The following is a 19,496-nucleotide window of genomic DNA, read 5'->3' as shown; positions in this document are numbered from 1 at the left end:
TCTTGTTCCCCTCAAGTCTGCCATCCGAACAGCCTTTTTCAGACGCAGACATCTGGTTGCCATTTTTTTTGTCTTATGTAAAGCATACAACACGACCTGGCAACATCATAACCTTGTCACATTGTATGTGGGGTCTCCAGCGCCTGCTGCTGATTTTTATCCAAAACTTCCTGTCGCTCCATACTTTCAATGTCCAAGTTGGTGTCTCCCATAGTTCCATCCATATCGAGAAGAATGGAGTCCCGCAGGGCTCTGTATTGAGTTTCTCTCTATTTTTATTAGCCATTAATGGTCTAGCAGCAGCTCTCGAGCCCTCCGTCTCACCTTCTCTGTATGCAGACAACTTCTGCATTTCGTACGGCTGCTCCAGTACTGGTGTTGCTGAGTGGCGCCTACAGGGAACCATCCACAAGGCGTAGTCATGGGCTCTAGCCCATGGTTTCCAGTTTTCCGCCGTGAAGACGTGTCATGCATTTCTGTCAGCGTCGTACCATTCATCCAGAATCAGCACTTTACCTTAATGACAATCCACTCACTGTAGTGGAGACGTATCACTGCTTAGGTCTGGTTTTCGACGCTAGTTTAACTTGGCTTCCTCATCTTCGTCAGCTTAAATGGAAGTGTTGGCAGTACTTCAGTTCCTTCTGCTGCCTGAGCAACACCAACTGGGGTGCAGATCGATCCATGCTGCTGCTGCTGCTGCTGCTCTACGGAGCCCTTCTTTAATCCCGCCTTGAGTGTGGGAGTGTTATTTATGGTTCAGCGTTGCATTTGCTTGACCCTATGCACCATCGCGGAGTTCGACTAGCGACAGGAGCTTTTAGGACGAGTCCGGTGACAAGCATACTGGTGGAGCTGAGTCCCTCCATTGAAGATCAGACGTGCACAACTGCTCGCCAGTTGCATTGCACACATTCATAGCTCTCCTGAACATCCTAATTACCATCTTCATTTCCCAACCACGGCGGTTCACCGCCTCCCGCGTAGGTGGCCCAGGTCAGGGCTAATGATTGCGGTTCGCATGCAATTGTTTCTGTCTGAACGGGAGTCCTTACCTGTACCATCTCTCCTCGACGTCCATTCATGTACTCCTCTGTGGTGTAGCTGTAGGCTGAAGCATCTCCTGGCCCTACTCCGTTAACCCTGCTGGTCTCCACTGTCACTTCCTCTCAATTCTTGAAGTGTTCTGGGGCTCTGAAGTGGTTTACACCGACAGCTCGATGGCTGATGGTAATGTTGGTTTGTCCACAGAGGCCATATTGAATAGCATTCGCACATCCATTCATGCCCCGGGGAATCGTTTCTTCTGTGTACTGACTCCTTCAGCAGCCTACAAGCTATCAACCAGTGCTACCCTCTCGCCATCCTTTGGTGGCATCCATCCAGGTGTCCATCTATGCCCTGGACCGGTCCCGTCGTTAAGTGGTGTTTGTGTGGACCCCAGGACATGTTGGCATCCTAGGCAACGAACTAGCCGACAGGCTGGCCAAACAGGCTACACGGAACCCGCTTCTGGAGATGGGCATATCTGAACCTGACCTGTGTTCTGATTTACCCCGCGGGGTTTTACAGTTTTAGAAGACGAAATTGCATAACAGTACCCAAAATAAACTGTGTGTCATTAACGAGACTACGAATGTGTGGAAGTCTTCCATGCGGACTTCTCGCATGGAATCAGTTGTCCTCTGCTGGCTCCACATTGGCCATGCTTGGGTGACCCACAGTTACCTCCTGCACCATGAACACCCACCTCATTGTCGGTGTGGTGCCTGGTTGACAGTGGTCCATATTCTGGGGCACTGTCCCACTTTGACAGACCAGCGACAAAATCTTGGATTACTGGACTTGTTGCTGCTCATTTTATCCGACAACGCCTCATTAGCTGATTTAGTTTTACGTTTTATTTGTGAGGGTGGGTTTTATCACTTGATCTAAGTTTTAGCGCATGTCCTTTGTCCCTCTGTGTCCTCCACCCTAGTGCTTTTAGGGTGGAGGTTTTAATGTGTTGCAGAGTGGCTGGCTTTTCCTTTTTATTCTCGTGGTTGGCCAGCCACTGTAATCTGCTTTCTTGTTTTACTCCCTTCTGTTTCTAGCATCTCTCTGTTGTTAACTTTTCCTTTTAGTGTTCATTGCCTTTGCTTCGTTCTTGTGCTTTTTCCTTTCTTTCCATTTTGTGCTATATGTCTCGTCTGTTTTATTCTCATACTTGTGGCAGTGTTTTATTAGGAACAAGGGACCAGTGATCTCGTAGTTTGGTCCCTTCTCCCCTCTTTTAAACCAACGAACCAACCAACCAATTGGGGCCCTGTGACAACGTACATTTTCATCTATAAAAATGTCATCATTGTTTGGGAACTTGAAGGTCATGAATGGCTGCAAATGGTATCCAAGTAGCCAAATATAACCATTTCCAGTCAATGATTGGTTCAGTTGGACCAGAGGACCCATTCTGTTCCAAGTAAACACAACCCACATCATTATGGAGCCACCACCAGCTTACATTGTGCCTTGTTGACAACTTGGGTCCATGGCTTCATGGGATCTGAACCACATTTGAACCCAGTCATAAGCTCTTACCAACGGAAATCAGGACTCGTCTAACAAGGCCATGGTTTTGCAGTCACCTAGGCCCCAGTTGTTATGGTCAAGAGCCCAGGAGAGACTCTGTAGGTGGTGTGTGCTAGCAAACCCACTTGCATTGGTTGTCTGCTGTCATAGCCCATTCACATCAAATTTCGCCAAACTGTCCTGACGGATAGGTTTGTCGTATGTCCCAGATTGATTTCTGTGGTTATTTTAAAGTTTTCCTTATCTGTTAGCACTGGCAACTCTACGCAGATGCCACTGCTCTTGGTCATTAATTGAAGGCCATCAGCCACTGCGTTCTGCGGGTGAGAGGTAATGCTGGAAATTTGGTATTCTTGGCACACTTTTGACTCAGTGCATCCCAGAAAAATGAATTCCCTTAAGATTTTCAAAATAGGTCCAAACTACCATTCCGTGTTCAGAGTTTGTTAATTCCCATCATGTGGCCATAATCACATTGGAAACTATTTGATATGAATCACCCAAGTACAAATGACAGCTCCACCAATGCATTGCCCTTTTACACCTTGTGTACGCGATACTACTGCCATCGTTGTATGCGCATATCGCTACTCCTGACTTTTATCACTTCAGTGTAAATCTGTTTCCCTGGATTCTCGTGTTGCCTCACTGCCTCCCTTGTTAGGGTTATGTCCTTTCATGTAGGTACTTCATTTCCTCATAAGACATATTGCCTGAAAAGCAGCCAAACCTGGCATATTCTAAGCGTAGTATCAGCGTAGTCTCATTCCTGACTATTTTCTTTGACCTCATTGTCCTTTCAGTCTCTCACTGCCTTCCTATTTCCCCACCTTATCATTACTTTTCCCCCTTCAGATAATAATTATCCCCACCCTTTGAGATTTATCTTAGATTTAACTTCAGAGTTCACATAATTAATTTGAAATGGAAGGTATTTATATTAAATATATACATCAGCAACCTTTGCTGAGGATTTAATTGCAGGCAGTTACTAGTTTAAAGTAAAATTAACACTTTTTCTGCAGTGCCAAAATGCTTGTCTGCTGGAATCATCTCCCAAGTCTTCCCACTTCATGATCTTCCGTCACTCCAGAAGCTACAGAAGTCATGGGTTCGTGACTTCTTTCGCAAGCAACCTTTGGGTAAGACAAATTTTGTGTCTTGTATTCTATGTCTGATTTATTCTTCTTTGCACATTATTTGAAAACTAGCAAGATTTGTGAGTTTAAATAAGCATTACTTCATGATAGGTGACTCATTAAAGTTAGTTTAGAATTATGAAAGTTGTATTTTCTGTTGAATGCAAAATTAATTTATCTTATTGTCATCTAGGATGTAGACAGTTGTCCTATTATTACTGTTATGATAGTGGTAGAATTAACTTCCAAATAATTCATAGCAGTTCATTTGACCAGTAGATGTTACTTTGATATGTTGTTCTCTTGTATAAATGTTCCCTACACGATTGTTTGACATTTAAATGTTTTAGAGAAGTTGAAACATTGATTGCATGGATGAGTTGAATTGGGCTGCACAGCTTGTGCAGTTTCCTGTTAATGTTAACAGAAGAATCAAAATGACAGCTATGACAGTAAGTTTGTTATATTGTATCAGATTAATCCATCTTTTATAATAGTAAGGGGAAACAACACTTTGAGTTGCAAAATTAGAAGGAGCAGGAGTAACAGTTTTCAAACAGGCTTATGTATTGGGTATAAACTCTAAGCTATCTGTGACATGGACAACCAAAGATCCATGTCTACATAGCAATAGACTGAAACTGAGCACTAAAATATGTCATACCTTTTTTAAATTAGAGCAAGCATTCACTTTTATCATTATGTTCATTAGTTCAAATATTGTAAGCTGTAAATGCTGAAAAACAATTCCACATTCACGTCTAGTCACTGTTGATTTCAGTAATGTTGTAAATAGTTATAATCTCTGGCATAAAGTATAGCGAAACAGTACAAAAGGAGGAAAGTATTTAGCTGGGAGAAATATTTTGTGTGCCCACTCTCTCCTAAATCACTGGAATTCAGGAGACGTGTTGGCTTACTCCACTGCTTCTATACCACTTTTACACCTTTTCCTTGCAGTTTTTACTTCTATTCTAAGTGCTCAGTATTCATTATCTTTTAATATTTCAAATTTCTAACACAATCACTCCAACATTTACAGTGGTAGTGCTTTTCTTGTGTATTTACTGATTGCTAACAAACTTTTCAGCATATTGTGCCCAGTATACTCTGTTCAGTTACTACTGGCCTAACACACTAGCAGGCAAAGGTCCCGAGTTCTAATCTTGATCCGGCACACAGTTTTAATCTGCTAATAAGTTTCATATCAGCGCACACTCCACTGTAGAGTGAAAATCTTATTCTAGCAGGTTTATCTTGTTTGCTGCAGGAAACATAACAGCTTCATCATTGTTGGTTTACATATGATATTTTTTAATGCTATGATTTTTGACAAAACAGCCAATTGGATTATTTACCAGATGTCATTAGTCTTCTTCACTATACAGCAGTTATTGCATCTTGCTGATGTTTTTCAGTTAGATAGTATTGCACAGTGCTTTGTACTCTTTGAGAAAAACACTGTTAAATTATTGTTTCCTGCTATAGTGCCTGTATTATTGATTCTATCATCATCTATGTGTTTCACAGTTTTCTAATAGCTGTCAATGTCTGTTCTTCAGACTGCAGAAAGATAAGAAGGTATTTTATCTCTCTGTTGGCATTTCAACAAGTGTAGTGGTAACTTCAGAAAATAAGATGAAAGAGTATGTTTCAGAATACAGGAATAAAGCAGAACAGCTTTTTTAGTGGGACAAATGAGTCAGTTGCTAACATGAAATTGTATGTATAACAAGACCAAAATAACAACAGACTTGTGTTCTACCACGTGGACAAAAGATAAATGCAGATAGAAAATTTAGGAAGTTAACAAGAATACATAACACACAATTTCATAAAACAGAACAAAATTATCGGTTGTTTAAGGACACTGCAATAAGTACTTGTCACTGTGACCATGGCACAGTGGTTAAAAAGGCTCATATTCAGGAGAGGTGAGTTTTCGAATTTCCACCATATTATCCACACTTCATGCATCTCAAAAATCACTTAAAGTAAATGAGACAGATTTCCTTTAAAGAGATCGTGATTGATTATCTGCACAGTCTTTCTCCATCAGTCATCAGTTGCTAACCAAAGGGCTCAATGAATATATCCTAGCTAAAGAAAATCAGCTGTACAATATAAGCAAGCATCGTGTACCAAATGCAGAATTATGATTAACACTTCTGAATTTCTGATAGAGCAATCAAAACCATACTGCATTGATATAAGAAATATAATGTTTTGATCTCTGCCTCTCCTACACTGGTGAATCCAAAAGGGAAGCTGAAAGTCAAAAGGGAATATAGACTAATAGTAAGATGCCACAGATATCAAATTGTGTGATTAAGAACAAAAGAAGAGCATGGGAAATTGCTTCACTATAATAAAATCTGTATGGAGTGGACTATGAAGGAAGTGTTGCAAAACCAACATAGAAAATGAAAGTGATAATATCTGTGTGTTTGCTGGTTTCAGTCCACTAATTGGTTATTATAATTTATTTGTTCTAGGTATGATTTTAGCATGTGATCTGTAAAAAGAGGTCGTAGAAAGGAAATCATAGTTCTCTCTAAGACCAGGCAAAGATAAAATTTGTTTGTTGAATGAAACAAGGAAAAAGAGGGTGTTAATTTGAAACCAAAGGTAAGAAAATAAAATGTGGCAACCTGTTTTGAAAAGTGAGATGAAGCTGAGCAAGGAGAGAGTAAGGTAAACACAGATAAAATGATACAAAAATGGAATATATTCAGTTGTATACTTGTAGATCTCGTGAATGTAAGCAGCATTGTGATGAAGGATTCACTGCTTGGTCACTAAGAGGCAACCGATTTAAAACATTGAAAAAAGTAAGTGATTGATTCAATATGTATTAGTCATTATTTCAACTTCTACATTAAGAATCATCCCTCAAAATTATTTGTCCCATTCTCTGTGGCAGCCGGTTGTAATGTGCCAAGGAGTTACAGCAAACTGTAAATAGCGCACTAAAGTTATGCCATTGCTCTTCAAATTCAAGTCAGAAATCACACTAAAATAACGCCATTTCTTTTTGAATGTGAGCCAGAACTACACCATTTCTCTCTGAATGCATGCTGGTAGGCAAATAAAATGAACAAAAACATGTTTTGTAGCTCTCTCTCCATGGTAACTAGAAACCAGTGTCAAGTGCTGAAATGTAGGTCAGCCGTGCTGCAATCAACTTAGAGAAGGGACACAGCTATCGGTTTTCAGTTGTGCATGCTGTGATGTCACATCATCCCTTCTGACAGTACGAGAGCTACATTGCTCACAGCACCAATCAGTATTTTTCTTTGAAATTGTGTATGACATATTATGCAAGCATAGAGTATAAGGGATGTTTGAGGGACGCCTGTAGTAATAGCTCCATGGACAAAGGTTAGCTGCACTGACTGGTAATTTGTTGACCTGGGGTCGATTCCTTGAGCTACCAACATTTTATTTTCTTGCAGTGTTAAACAATTAATTATAAAATTTAAAGACATTTTAACAGTTCAGTGTATGTACATAAGATTAACACATTAACTGCCACGATCCCCATTTGGGGACCAGATGGTGTTTTTCCCCATCAGTTGGCAGCAGTGTCTTTGATTTAATGCTGAATAGCTTATAATATTTGACAACAGTCTAACTGAAGTGAGTGACAGAGCAGAATCAAAATATTGCATTTGGTTTCTTGTATAAAGTTGAATAAACCACAAATCGGATGGTAAGTCGTGTATACAAATATCATAATTTTCAACTGTTATTTTTGCATTATTTTTATTATTTCATCAAATGATGTGATCATATTGTAAATTAGTAGGTTACAGTAGCTTACAAATGTTTCTTTGTTCATTTATTATTAGTAAAGTTTGTTTTATTTCATGTTTTAAAGTGATACCCATTGGGGGATTGTGGCTGATACGAAGTACTTTCGTACAATCACAATCATTGTATCTTATATTTTTCATTTATTTTTAGATATGGGAACCAGAAAGTTCCTCACACTAGCCGAAGTAGTAGATATGATAAATGATCCTAACTTTCTCACCAAGGATAATGATGGTGTGATAGGTACTGTAGAACTTCCCCCTGACAATTTGGATCATGTTTCCGATGCCGAAGAATTCGATGACGGCATTTTGGAACACACTTATCCTAACGATGTTCCTGGTAGGCAATTGCAGTTGCCAATACCAATACAGAACCTCTGGCCAAAAATGATCCTAGTACTTCATGGCCCAAATGGTCAAAGAAGTTTGACTTAAAAATGGTTAAAATAGTTTCCAATTAGCAAAAAGTTCAGCCTGATTACGAAAAGACATTTGGGCATAATGACGATAAAAACAGAGCTGTGGAACAAGTAACTGCTTTCAAAGGAAAATCAGTGATCGAAATTTTCAAAATGCTGTTAGGCCAAGAAATAATGAATGTCACTGTCAAAGAAAGTGTCGCATACTCTACACAGAATAATAGGCATGGATTTACGTAATTGGTAGGCTGTCTTCGAAAATTTGTAGGCTTTTTATGCCATACAGGTTACCATTCTTTGCCTCAGGAGCAAATGTATTGGTGTGAAGACGAAGACTTCGACATTAGAAGTGTCAGAAAATGTTTCTCCATATACAGGTATTTAGAAATAAAGAAAAATTTGCACTTCAGTGACAATTCTAAACTGACAGGTAATAATTTGGCAATTGCAGATTGCAAGATATGCCCCCTCATTGACAAAATGAATCAAAATTATATGAAGTTTGGTGTGTTTTTCAACAAATATAAGTATTGATGAGCAGATGGTCAGATATTACGGGCATCATTATTTCAAACAATTTATTTGGCATAAACCTATACAGTTGGATTCAAACAGTGGACAATGTGTTATGCAGAAACAGGATACTGCTTTCATACAGAATTGTACACTGGGAAAAGGAATGATGACAGTGAGGTGCAAGGTTTGGGTGCATCAGATATAATGAGCAAAATATCTATGGTGAACAATCCCTATAACCACATTTTCTTTTTTGATAATTATTTCACTAGTTTTGATCTAATGAAAACCTTAACAGACCAAAATGTAGCAGCAACAGGGACAGTTTGATCAAACCATATAAATAAATGCTCTCTCAAGTCAGATAATGAATTCAGAGAGGAACCTTGTGGAGCTGTGGATTACAGATTTGATGTCAAAAACAAAATATTCTGTGCTGTATGGAAAGAGAATAAATATGTATGAGTCTTGTCAAACCATCAAGGAATATATCCAGAGAAGAAAGTAAGTAGATGGTCCAGATTGGAGAAAAAAAGATATGCAAGTACCCCAGCCTCTCTGTATACATCTCTACAAAAAACTCATGGGTGGAGTGGACAAACTTGACTGGTATATAAATAAATATAGAATAAAAATACGTGGAAAGAAATGGTACTTCCCATTTTCACAAACATAATTGATACTGCAGTAGTGAATGCTTATGTATTGTACTGTCATGCTAACAGCAATATACCCCTTTTAGAGTTAGGAGGCAAATAACTAGAGGCTACATACAAACACAGTCTATTTCTAATCCTAAAAGTCTTGGTAGACCATCACTGCAGAAAAAGACCCAGAAACAGTGAGAAAAAAATCCACTGGGACATTACCTAGAAAGAACCTGCAAGGGAAAACAAAGAAAATTTGTGATATGCAAGAGGGACGCCAAAAAAAAAAAAAAAAAAAAAAAAAAAAAAAAAAAAAAAAAAAAAAACAATAAGTTTTTTACTTACACAAATGTAAAACATGAGTTCATACGAAATTTAATTTATGTCCAAATAATCAACAATAAACAAAACTGTAAAATATTATTGCAAATAAAATTTGTTTCCAATTATTCCTTTCTTCACCCCCCCCCCCCCCCCCCCCTCCCCATGTCATCTGCCACGACCCCCATTTGGGGCTTTCTGAAAAAAACTGCTCTACTTTTGAGAAACGTATTCTGTAGATAAAAGTGGTATGTCAGGTTTAAATGTCTTACACAAATAAACAGAATTTCTCAGTAATTTTTTTTTTAAATTATCAATTAATGGGTTAATATATTCAGTTTAGTTAAATTACTATCCTTGTAAGTCAAAAGAAAGTGAGTATATGAGCAGATTTAGTATAAAAGGTTGTTTTTTGAGCAGCTACCACAGCAGTGAATTTACTAAAAGAAGGTGGCATTTTCCATTTTTGCTGTATTAATTTTATTTGTTCATGACTAGTTTGACTTCTAGTCTATTCTCAATTGATGTGTTTCTACAATAGAAAACTATACCTTACATAATGAAATGTCAGTGTCTTTAAATTTGTTTTCTATTTGTTTTGGTTCACAAATGTTGTCTTGCTGGTTTGACAGCTTGCAAATTGCAAAGGTTTTTAAAGTTACCAATGTAAATATCAAGCTGTCAAACCAACAAGACAGCATTTCCAAACAAAACAAAAAAATAGAAAACTCAAATTTAATTATGCTGACATTTCATTATGTAAGCATATTTTTCTATTGCAGAACCACAAAATAACTTGAGAATGGCCTGGAAGGCAAGAATTATCGGTGAACAAATAAAATTACACAACAAAAATGGAAAATGCCACCAGCTTTCAATATGAAAGTGTTTTCTGTAGATGGTCTGCTGAAAAGCCCTTTTTCCAGTAGATCCTAGGAGGAGAAAGTGATGTTTAAAGAGTTACATAGATCTTCTCTATACATATATCTAACAGGAGGACATGGAATGAAGCATACCAGTGTGTCTCAAACTACGTGAAAAAGGAAAGGTAAAATGCTCTCTAAAGATTTACTCATAGAGTATAAGGAAATATCAAGTGATAGATCTCGTAATGGCATGGTAGCCATGTGGTTAATATCACAGACTCGCAAGTCAGCAGCTGGGGATTCGTTTCCCCCAAGTTCCACCATTTTTTCTTTCATTTTATATTATTCCTCATAATTTTAAATGATTAGGTATAAAATTTTAATATATTTAAACAGCTCAATTTATGCACACAAAATTTACGCAATCAATTTAGTTAAGATTACTATTCTTACAAATGAAAAGGCTGTAGGCCACCACATTGTAGCACACTGATAAAATTGTGCACAAGCCGCCTCTGCCCATTTTCATCTTTTCTTTACCATCAATAAAAATGTGTAGAATACTTTACAATGGAAAAAAGTGTTGTTGTTGATTGGTACTGATTTCTGAGTCTTATCCAATACAATGGATGAAAAGGCATATCTCTGGGTAGCTTAATAATTCCTTTTCTTTGCACAATATTTCTACAGCTGACCAAATTATGTTTAATATTAATAAGAACTACAACAGCTGTATTAAAAATATTTATTATGACACAACCAGTTGCATCATCAGGGGCACTGCAAACAGTCTTTACAACAATTTGTCAGAGAATTATGTTGATATCATGACTCATGAAGACTAATGTAATGTTTGAAGGCTCAATCTGGAACATAAAACACACACACACACACACACACACACACACACACACACACACACACTCCGCTGATCACCTGGCAGACGCACGATGAGCAGATATCTTTGTAAAGTGCTGGAGCATACTCGTAGCTGGATTCAAAGTAGAGCATAACATTGTGACACCTAGCCAGTATTTATTTATACCAGTACACAGTACACTGGGTGTAAATTTTTTTGTCATTTGGCTTGATAACAATCTTAACAAATGTTGTTTTATGATGGCACTCCTCAGAGACAGCTCATTGCCTAACATGGTTCACTTGGGCATGTTTATGATATCTATTACAAACTTACTCCCTTCCCTCAACTATGCTAATTGCCTATCAGATGTATGGTAACATGCTACATTGGCATGGAATGCAGTACACACATTTATCGAGGGCAAATATTGTCCTTGACATTACAAAATATATGCTTTATATTTGTTGATGGGAGTGCAATACATTGAGTACTTCCATAGCAGTTTACAGATTTGTTCATAGCTTGGGCCAATATGAGGTAACTATGAGATTTTCTTTTTCTTTGTTGACCTTGGTCTCTTCCACAACTGTTTGTGATTTTGGCTACAATGTTCACTTGATGTGCTAATCTGAGCACTGATTCCTTTGAAGAACACTCTGCTGATTTCTGAAATTCTTCAGCATAGATCTATATAGTTGACATTCTGTGAACTTGTGTGATCCAAAGTATTCAGTAAAACCTCTCTTTGGGGAGCTGAAGCTCTATATGCAGTTGTTCTAAAATTATTTTAGTTGATTTATTAGCTCAGCTGTAGTGAATACAATATTGGAGCTCTGTTTGCTTATCAACAAGGTAGTTATTGTTCACATTTTCACCAAAAATATTTATCTTTATAAACCAATCTCTTTGTAACAAATAATTGAAATTCTGTCATCTCATGACAGGGTGTTAAACCCTAATCTTCCTTCCCTTAATCATAAAGTCTGTAGATATACTGCTTTAGTGGATCCTAGAAGAGTTCAGCATCAGTCATTTGATGAGATTCATTAACATGACTAACCTGCTGTAACTACATACTGTGAAAGCTAGAAGAGCGTTAACTGTACTCGTAACATCTTTGTTACACCCCATATCTCCACTCCCTGCCTCACACCCCCCACTCCACCCCTTCAGATAAGACATTTATGACAATATCATTAAGACTTCAAGGCCACAGGTCTCATATGTTTCTCTTGTTGTAGATGATATCTGCAATTACTTTGGAGTAAAGATCACAATGTACTTTGCATGGCTGGGTCACTACACCACAGCCCTCATTGTGCCTGCAGTGGTGGGGTTAATTTTCTGGGTAACGTATCTCTATTATGATGCCTGTGGTATGTAGCTGCCTGTACCCCTTGTAGTGTGCTTTGTGTGTAGAAGCATGAAACATAAGTAATGTCCACTCAGGTTCATGTATCTAATAACTCATTACAGTTTGCCTGGAAGTGGTCATGTATTGCTGCAAAGTGCACATTACAGTAGTGATCTTTGCTTTGATTGTCTATTTTCACATACATTTTTAGTGTGACTTCTTTTTGTATTGTTTGTTATAATTCTGATTATTTTATCTAAACTTGATGTGAATCGAGATTTGTGCTGTGAGTATTGCTTGTACACTCTCCGAAAACAGTGATGTGTCAAACACCCCTAACTGAAAATATTTGACAGTACTGCGTCTGAATTGCTGAAATTTGTTATAATTGCATCTACTTTATTGGAGTGGTTTGTTTCTTGTTGTGGAGTGCAGGCAAGTCTACAAACATTGGCCAATTATCAATAATTAAACAGCAACTAATATATTACAGTTCAGAAATTGGCAATAATTGTATTAACTAGACCTAGAATCAGCCATGGAAAACTATAATGATATATCACCATAAGACTCAGTGAGGGGATATAGTAAATAAGACACTGGACTTTCATTCTAGAGAAGCAGGGTTCAAATACACCCATACCACCCAAATTTAGGTTTTGACTGTTTTCTTAAACTGTTTGAGATGAATGCTGGAATGGTTCTTTTGAAAATGATATTGCTAATTTTATCTCATCTTGCTCTATCATACTTGGACTCCACCTGACCTTGTTATTGACCCTAATATTCCTTTCTTCCTTACATAGTTTAAAATTCTGTATTTTTTATTTATGAAAACAATGAAAGCAGTTCACCGTAACAGCTATTCTTAACATAATGAGCAAATGTCATGTAAGTCGCGTGTGTGTGTGTGTGTGTGTGTGTGTGTGTGTGTGTGTGTGGGCGCGCGCATGCGCTCTTTCATTTTTTGACAAAGGCTATGGCCGAAAATTTAGTTCTGAGAGTGTTATTGTCTTTTTTACACGCCTTTCTGCAGCTCATTGATCATCTTTACAATGAGTTGCTACCTCTTCTCATTAGTATTGATTCTCAGTGTATTCGCGCAAATTATCTATTGCGTGGATTGATCGCCGCAGTCTCATTTTATCAACATGGTGTCTGTGACTCATGAATAGGTGGCCACACGAGTGGAATTGTGCAACAAGCCAAATAGCAGGCCATTTTTGTACGTATCTCTAATAGATGGGGCCTGCCAATCTGAAGCATGTTGTTTCCCGCTAATGTGCAGGCCCTGCATATCTGATTTAATCTCACCAATATGTCTGCCTACATCTACGTCCACACTCCGCAAGCCACCTGACGCTGTGTGGCGGAGGGTACTTTGAGTACCTCTATCGGTTCTCCCTTCTATTCCAGTCTTGTATTTTTCATGGAAAGAAAGATTGTCAGTATGCCTCTCTGTGGGCTCTAATCTCTCTGATTTTATCCTCACGGTCTCTTCGCGAGATATACGTAGGAGGGAGCAATATACTGCTTGACTCCTCGGTGAAGGTATGTTCTCGAAACTTCAACAAAAGCCCTTACCGAGCTACTGAGCGTCTCTCTTGCAGAGTCTTCCACCGGAGTTTATCTATCATCTCCATAACGCTTTCGCGATTACTAAATGATCCTGTAACGAAGCGCGCTGCTCTCTGTTGGATCTTCTGTATCTCTTCTATCTACCCTATTGGGTACGAATCCCTCACCGGTGAGCAGTATTCAAGCAGTGGGCGAACAAGTGTGCTGTAACCTACTTCCTTTATTTTTGGAATGCATATCCTTAGGATTCTTCCAATGAATCTCAGTCTGGCATCTGCTTTCCCGACGATTAATTTTATATGGTCATTCCATCTTAAATCACTCCTGATGCCTACTCTTAGATAATTTATGGAATTAGTTGCTGACCTGCTATATTGTAGCTAAATGATAAAGAATCTTTCTTTCTATGTATTCACAGTACATTAGACGTGTCTACATTGAGGTTCAAGTGCCATTCCCTGCACCATGCGTCAATACGTTGCTGATCCTCCTGCATTTCAGTACAATTTTCCATTGTTACAACCTCTCGATATACTACAGCATCATCCGCAAAAAGCCTCAGTGAACTTCCGATGTTATCCACAAGGTCATTTATGTATATTGTGAATAGCAATGGTCCTACGACACTCCCCTGCGACACACCTGAAATCATTCTTATTTCAGAAGACTTCTCTCCATTGAGAATGACACACTGCATTCTGTTGTCTAGGAACTCTTCAATCCAATCACACTATTGGTCTGATAGTCCATATGCTCTTACTTTGTTCATTAGATGACTGTGGGGGAACTGTATCGAATGCCTTGCGGAAGTCAAAAAACACGGCATCTACCTGGGAAATAGTGTCTATGGCCCTCTGAGTCTCTGGGTTTCACACGATCATCTTTTCCGAAACCCATGCTGATTCCTACAGAGTAGATTTCTAGTCTCCAGAAAAGTCATTATACTCGAACATAATACGTGTTCCAAAATTCTACAACTGATCGACGTCAGAGGTATAGGTCTATAGTTCTGCACATCTGTTCGACGTCCCTTCTGGAAAGCGGGGATGACCTGTGCCCTTTTCCAGTCCTTTGGAACGCTATGCTCTTCTAGATACCTACGGTACACCGCTACAAGAAGGGGAGCAAGTTCCTTCGCGTACTCGGTCTAAAATCGAACTGGTATCCCATCAGGTCCAGTGGCCTTTCCTCTTTTGAGTGATTTTAATTGTTTTTCTATCCCTCTGTCATCTATTTCGATATCTACCATTTTGTCATCTGTGCAACAATGTAGAGAAGGAACTACAGTGCAATCTTCCTTTGTGAAACGGCTTTGGAAAAAGACATTTAGTATTTCGGCCTTTAGTCTGTCATCCTCTGTTTCAGTACCATTTTGGTCATAGAGTGTCTGGACATTTTGTTTTGATCCACCTACCGCTTTGACCAAAATTTCTTAGGATTTTCTGCCAAGTCAGTACATAGAACTTTACTTTCGAATTCAGTGAACGCTTCTCGCATAGCCCTCCTCACACTACATTTTGCATCGTGTAATTTTTGTTTGTCTCCAAGGCTTTGGTGGCTATGTTTATGTTTGCTGTGAAGTTCCCTTTGCTTCCGCAGCAGTTTTCTAACTCGGTTGTTGTACTACGGTGGCTCTTTCCCATCTCTTACTATCTTGATTGGCACATACTCATCTAATGCATATTGTACGATTGGTTTGAACTTTGTCCACTGATCCTCAACACCATCTGTACTTGAGACAAAACTTTTGTGTTGAGCCATCAAGTACTCTTAAATCTACTTTTTGTCACTTTTGCTAAACAGAAAAATCTTCCTTCCTTTTTTAATATTTCTATTTACGACTGAAATCATCAATGCAGTAACCGCTTTATGATTACTGATTCCCTGTTCTGCATTAACTGTTTCAAATAGTTCTGGTCTGTTTGTCACCAGAAGGTCTAATATTTGTCTGTGTGTGGCATGGTGCGGTGGATTCTCATGGTTTATCCATGGATCCAGGACTGCGGTGCCATAGGCCATGAGCGATGGATTTCAGGAACTGCGACTGTCTCACCACAAGTACATTGCATAGTGATGCATTTTATAGACATTTTATTTATTGTAGTACATTTAGGCACTTCGAAAGTAGTTTGTATATTTGAAAGTATGGACGATAAGAAGAAGAAAATCTTGACTGTTGCTGGCAGTTTGTACGCTATGTACTAATATACACTAAGTGATCAAAAGTATTCTGACACCCCCCAAAACACATGTTTTTCATATCAGTTGCATTGTGCTGCCAGGTACTCCATATCAGCGACCTCAGTAGTCATTAGACATCGTCAGGGAACAGAATGGGGTGCTCTGCAGAACTCATGGACTTCAAACGTGGTCAGGTGATTGGATGTCACTTGTGTCGTACATCTGTATGTGAGACTTCCACACTCCTAAACATCCCTAGTTCCAGTGTTTCTGATGCGATAGTGAAGTGGAAACATGAAGGGATACGTGCAGCACATAAGGTACAGGCTGACCTCATCTGTTGACTGACAGGGACCACCGACAGTTGAAGAGGGGACCATCACACAGGAATTCCAAACTGCATCAGTATCCTCTGCAAGTACTATGACAGTTTGGCAGTAGAGAAAACTTGGATCTCATGGTCCAGCGGCTGCTGATAAGCCACACATCATGCCGGTAAATGCCAAATGACACTTCGCTTGTGTTAGAAGCATAAATGTTGGACGATTGAACAGTGGAAAAATGTCATGTGGAGTGACATATCATGGTACACAGTGTGGCGACCCGATGGCAGGGTGTGGGTATGGCGAATGCCCAGTGAACGTCATCTGCTAGTGTGTGTATGCCAACAGTAAAACTTGGAGGCGGTGGTGTTATGGCGTGGTCGTGTTTTTCATGGAGGGGCTTGTAGCCCTTGTTGTTTTGCGTGGCACTATCACAGCACAGGCCTACATTGTTTTTTAAACACCTCCTTGCTTCCCACTGTTGACGAGCAATTAGGGTATGGCGACTGCATATTTCAACATGATCAAACACCTGTACTTAATGCGTGGCCTGTGGCAGAGTGGTTACACAACAATAACATCCCTGTGAAGAACTGGCCTGCACAGAGTTCTGACCTGAATCCTGTAGAACACACTCCATGAAGAATGGGCTGCTATTCCCCAAGAAACCTTCCAGCTCCTGGTTGAACATATGCCTGTGAGAGTGAAAGCTGTCATCAAGGCAAAGGGTGGGACAATACCATATTGAATTCCAGCATTACCGATGGAGAGCGCCACAAACTTGTAAGTCTTTTTCAGCCAGGTGTCCTGATACTTTTTATCATATAGTGTATATCTCGAAAGAAAAATCACACACCACCTGTAAAATAAAAGACCTAATACAGTGAGCAATAAGACAGAAACAAACATAGTAGAACCAACATTTTATTGGCGGTCACCTCTAGTGTTGGTTTACACAACTCTTCCCTGCCTTATACACTTCTTTCAAGAAGCCTCCTTCTTCTTTCTTTTTTTTTTTTTTAGGTTATTTCTGAAAACAGTGAAGGTATTTTAAATCTGTCTTGCGACTCTAAGAAAATGCTTATTTTTGTCACCACATATGTTTCGTTTTATTGAAATAAAGTAACAACAGTAGTTATAATGAAACACATATACCATTTGGCTTGCTTTCTCCATCTAGAAACAGTTCATTACAAAAGATGTTGATTTTAGTACTTTTGGTTTTTGATCCCACGGAAATCCTTATAAATTTTTGAGATCTTAAAATCTGCAAGGGAAAAATGTTGAAACTTGTCTGGAAATCAGGGAAATATCGGGAAATTTCTCTCGGGGAAACTTGTGACAAACCTATTTGTGCAGCTTTTTTTCCGGGTAGCACCTCATTATATATAACTGCACCATCTTCTGTAAGTCAAAGGTCATCATTAATATTGTCTGCCAGGTCATTAATATACAACACAGACAGCAAGGGTCCCGATAGGTTCCCCTCGGGCATACCTGAAGCTATTTCTTGATCTACTGATGACTCTCCAATCAATATAACATGCTAAATCCTCCCTACAAAAAAATCATGACAGCCACAAATTTCCTTTGAAACTATATATGAATTTTGATAATCGGCATTGGTTTGGTACTGAGTTAAATGTTTTTCAGAAACTGAGAAATATTGCATCCACTTAATTGCCTTGATCCATCCTTTCAGGATGTCATGAGGAAGCCACAAACTGGATTTCATATGACCGGTATTACTGTAATACATAATGGTTGGTGTGAAGGAGGTCATTCTCTTTGAGACATGAATTGTCTGTTACAACAATTTTCATCAGTCTGATTATTTATGAGTTTATATGTTGGAATTAAGTTTTTAAATTTATGATTTAGATCACAATTCTTAACAGAAGATCTAGGTGATGTAAACAGAAGATCTAGGTGATGTAACAGTTCCTGTGAACAAAGATTAGTTGATAGTTGGAGGGGCTCCGGTATGTGCAGTGCAGACCCAAATAGTGAAGCTTGAAGTCTCATAGTGGAGGCATGAAATAGTGTTGATCGTGTAGCAGGCTAATCCGCAGCATCCAACATTACAATTAAGCCTGCACCGTCATAACTGAAACTTTGATTACTGATTAATAAAATAAGAAGCAAATCTAATTCGGTTCGAGTCTCTTCAGTGATCGTTTATTTGTCTCCTTCCTCTTGTCAATGCCTTTTCCACTCTGTTAAGGTGTGTTTCAACTGACTTTTTACATCTCATTAACAATGTTCACCACAACTTTCTTGTACTCGGTAGATACAAAGCCAGAAACTCCTGATTACATACACGGACACTTCACAGTACTCTCCACCAGCAAACAAACTGTGCACAGAGCACGTATTACATTTACAATATAATACACATGATTGTTGGTTAACCAGTGGCACACAGCCAATGTACGAGGGCAGTTCAATAAGTAATGCAACACATTTTTTTTCTCTGCCAATTTTGGCTGAAAAAACCGTAAATTTCTTGTGGAATATTTTCAAACATTCCCGCTTCGTCTCGTATAGTTTCATTGACTTCCGACAGGTGGCAGCGCTGTACGGAGCTGTTAAAATGGCGTCTGTAACGGATGTGCGTTGTAAAAAACGGGCAGTGATCGAGTTTCTTTTGGCGGAAAACCAGGGCATCTCAGATATTCGTAGGCGCTTGCAGGATGTCTACGGTGATCTGGCAGTGGACAAAAGCACGGTGAGTCGTTGGGCAAAGCGTGTGTCATCATCGCCGCAAGGTCAAGCAAGACTGTCTGATCTCCCGCGTGCGGGCCGGCCGTGCACAGCTGTGACTCCTGCAATGGCGGAGCGTGCGAACACACTCGTTCGATATGATCGACGGATCACCATCAAACAACTCAGTGCTCAACTTGA

General features: G+C 39.1%; 1 protein-coding gene across 1 annotated transcript in view; it reads left to right on the top strand.

The window, feature by feature from the left end:
- Positions 1–19,496, top strand: part of LOC126483702 (anoctamin-8) — a 192,921-nt gene that overhangs the window by 38,757 nt on the left and 134,668 nt on the right. Inside the window, exons 5-6 of the mRNA XM_050106792.1 lie at positions 3,594–3,710; positions 12,398–12,504. Of these exons, the coding sequence (XP_049962749.1) occupies positions 3,594–3,710; positions 12,398–12,504 (224 nt within the window). The remainder of the gene's footprint in view (positions 1–3,593; positions 3,711–12,397; positions 12,505–19,496) is intronic.

The sequence above is a fragment of the Schistocerca serialis genome, chromosome 6 (genome assembly GCF_023864345.2).
Source record: "Schistocerca serialis cubense isolate TAMUIC-IGC-003099 chromosome 6, iqSchSeri2.2, whole genome shotgun sequence".
NCBI lineage: Eukaryota > Metazoa > Arthropoda > Insecta > Orthoptera > Acrididae > Schistocerca > Schistocerca serialis.
This window is presented reverse-complemented; position numbering and strand designations above follow the sequence as displayed.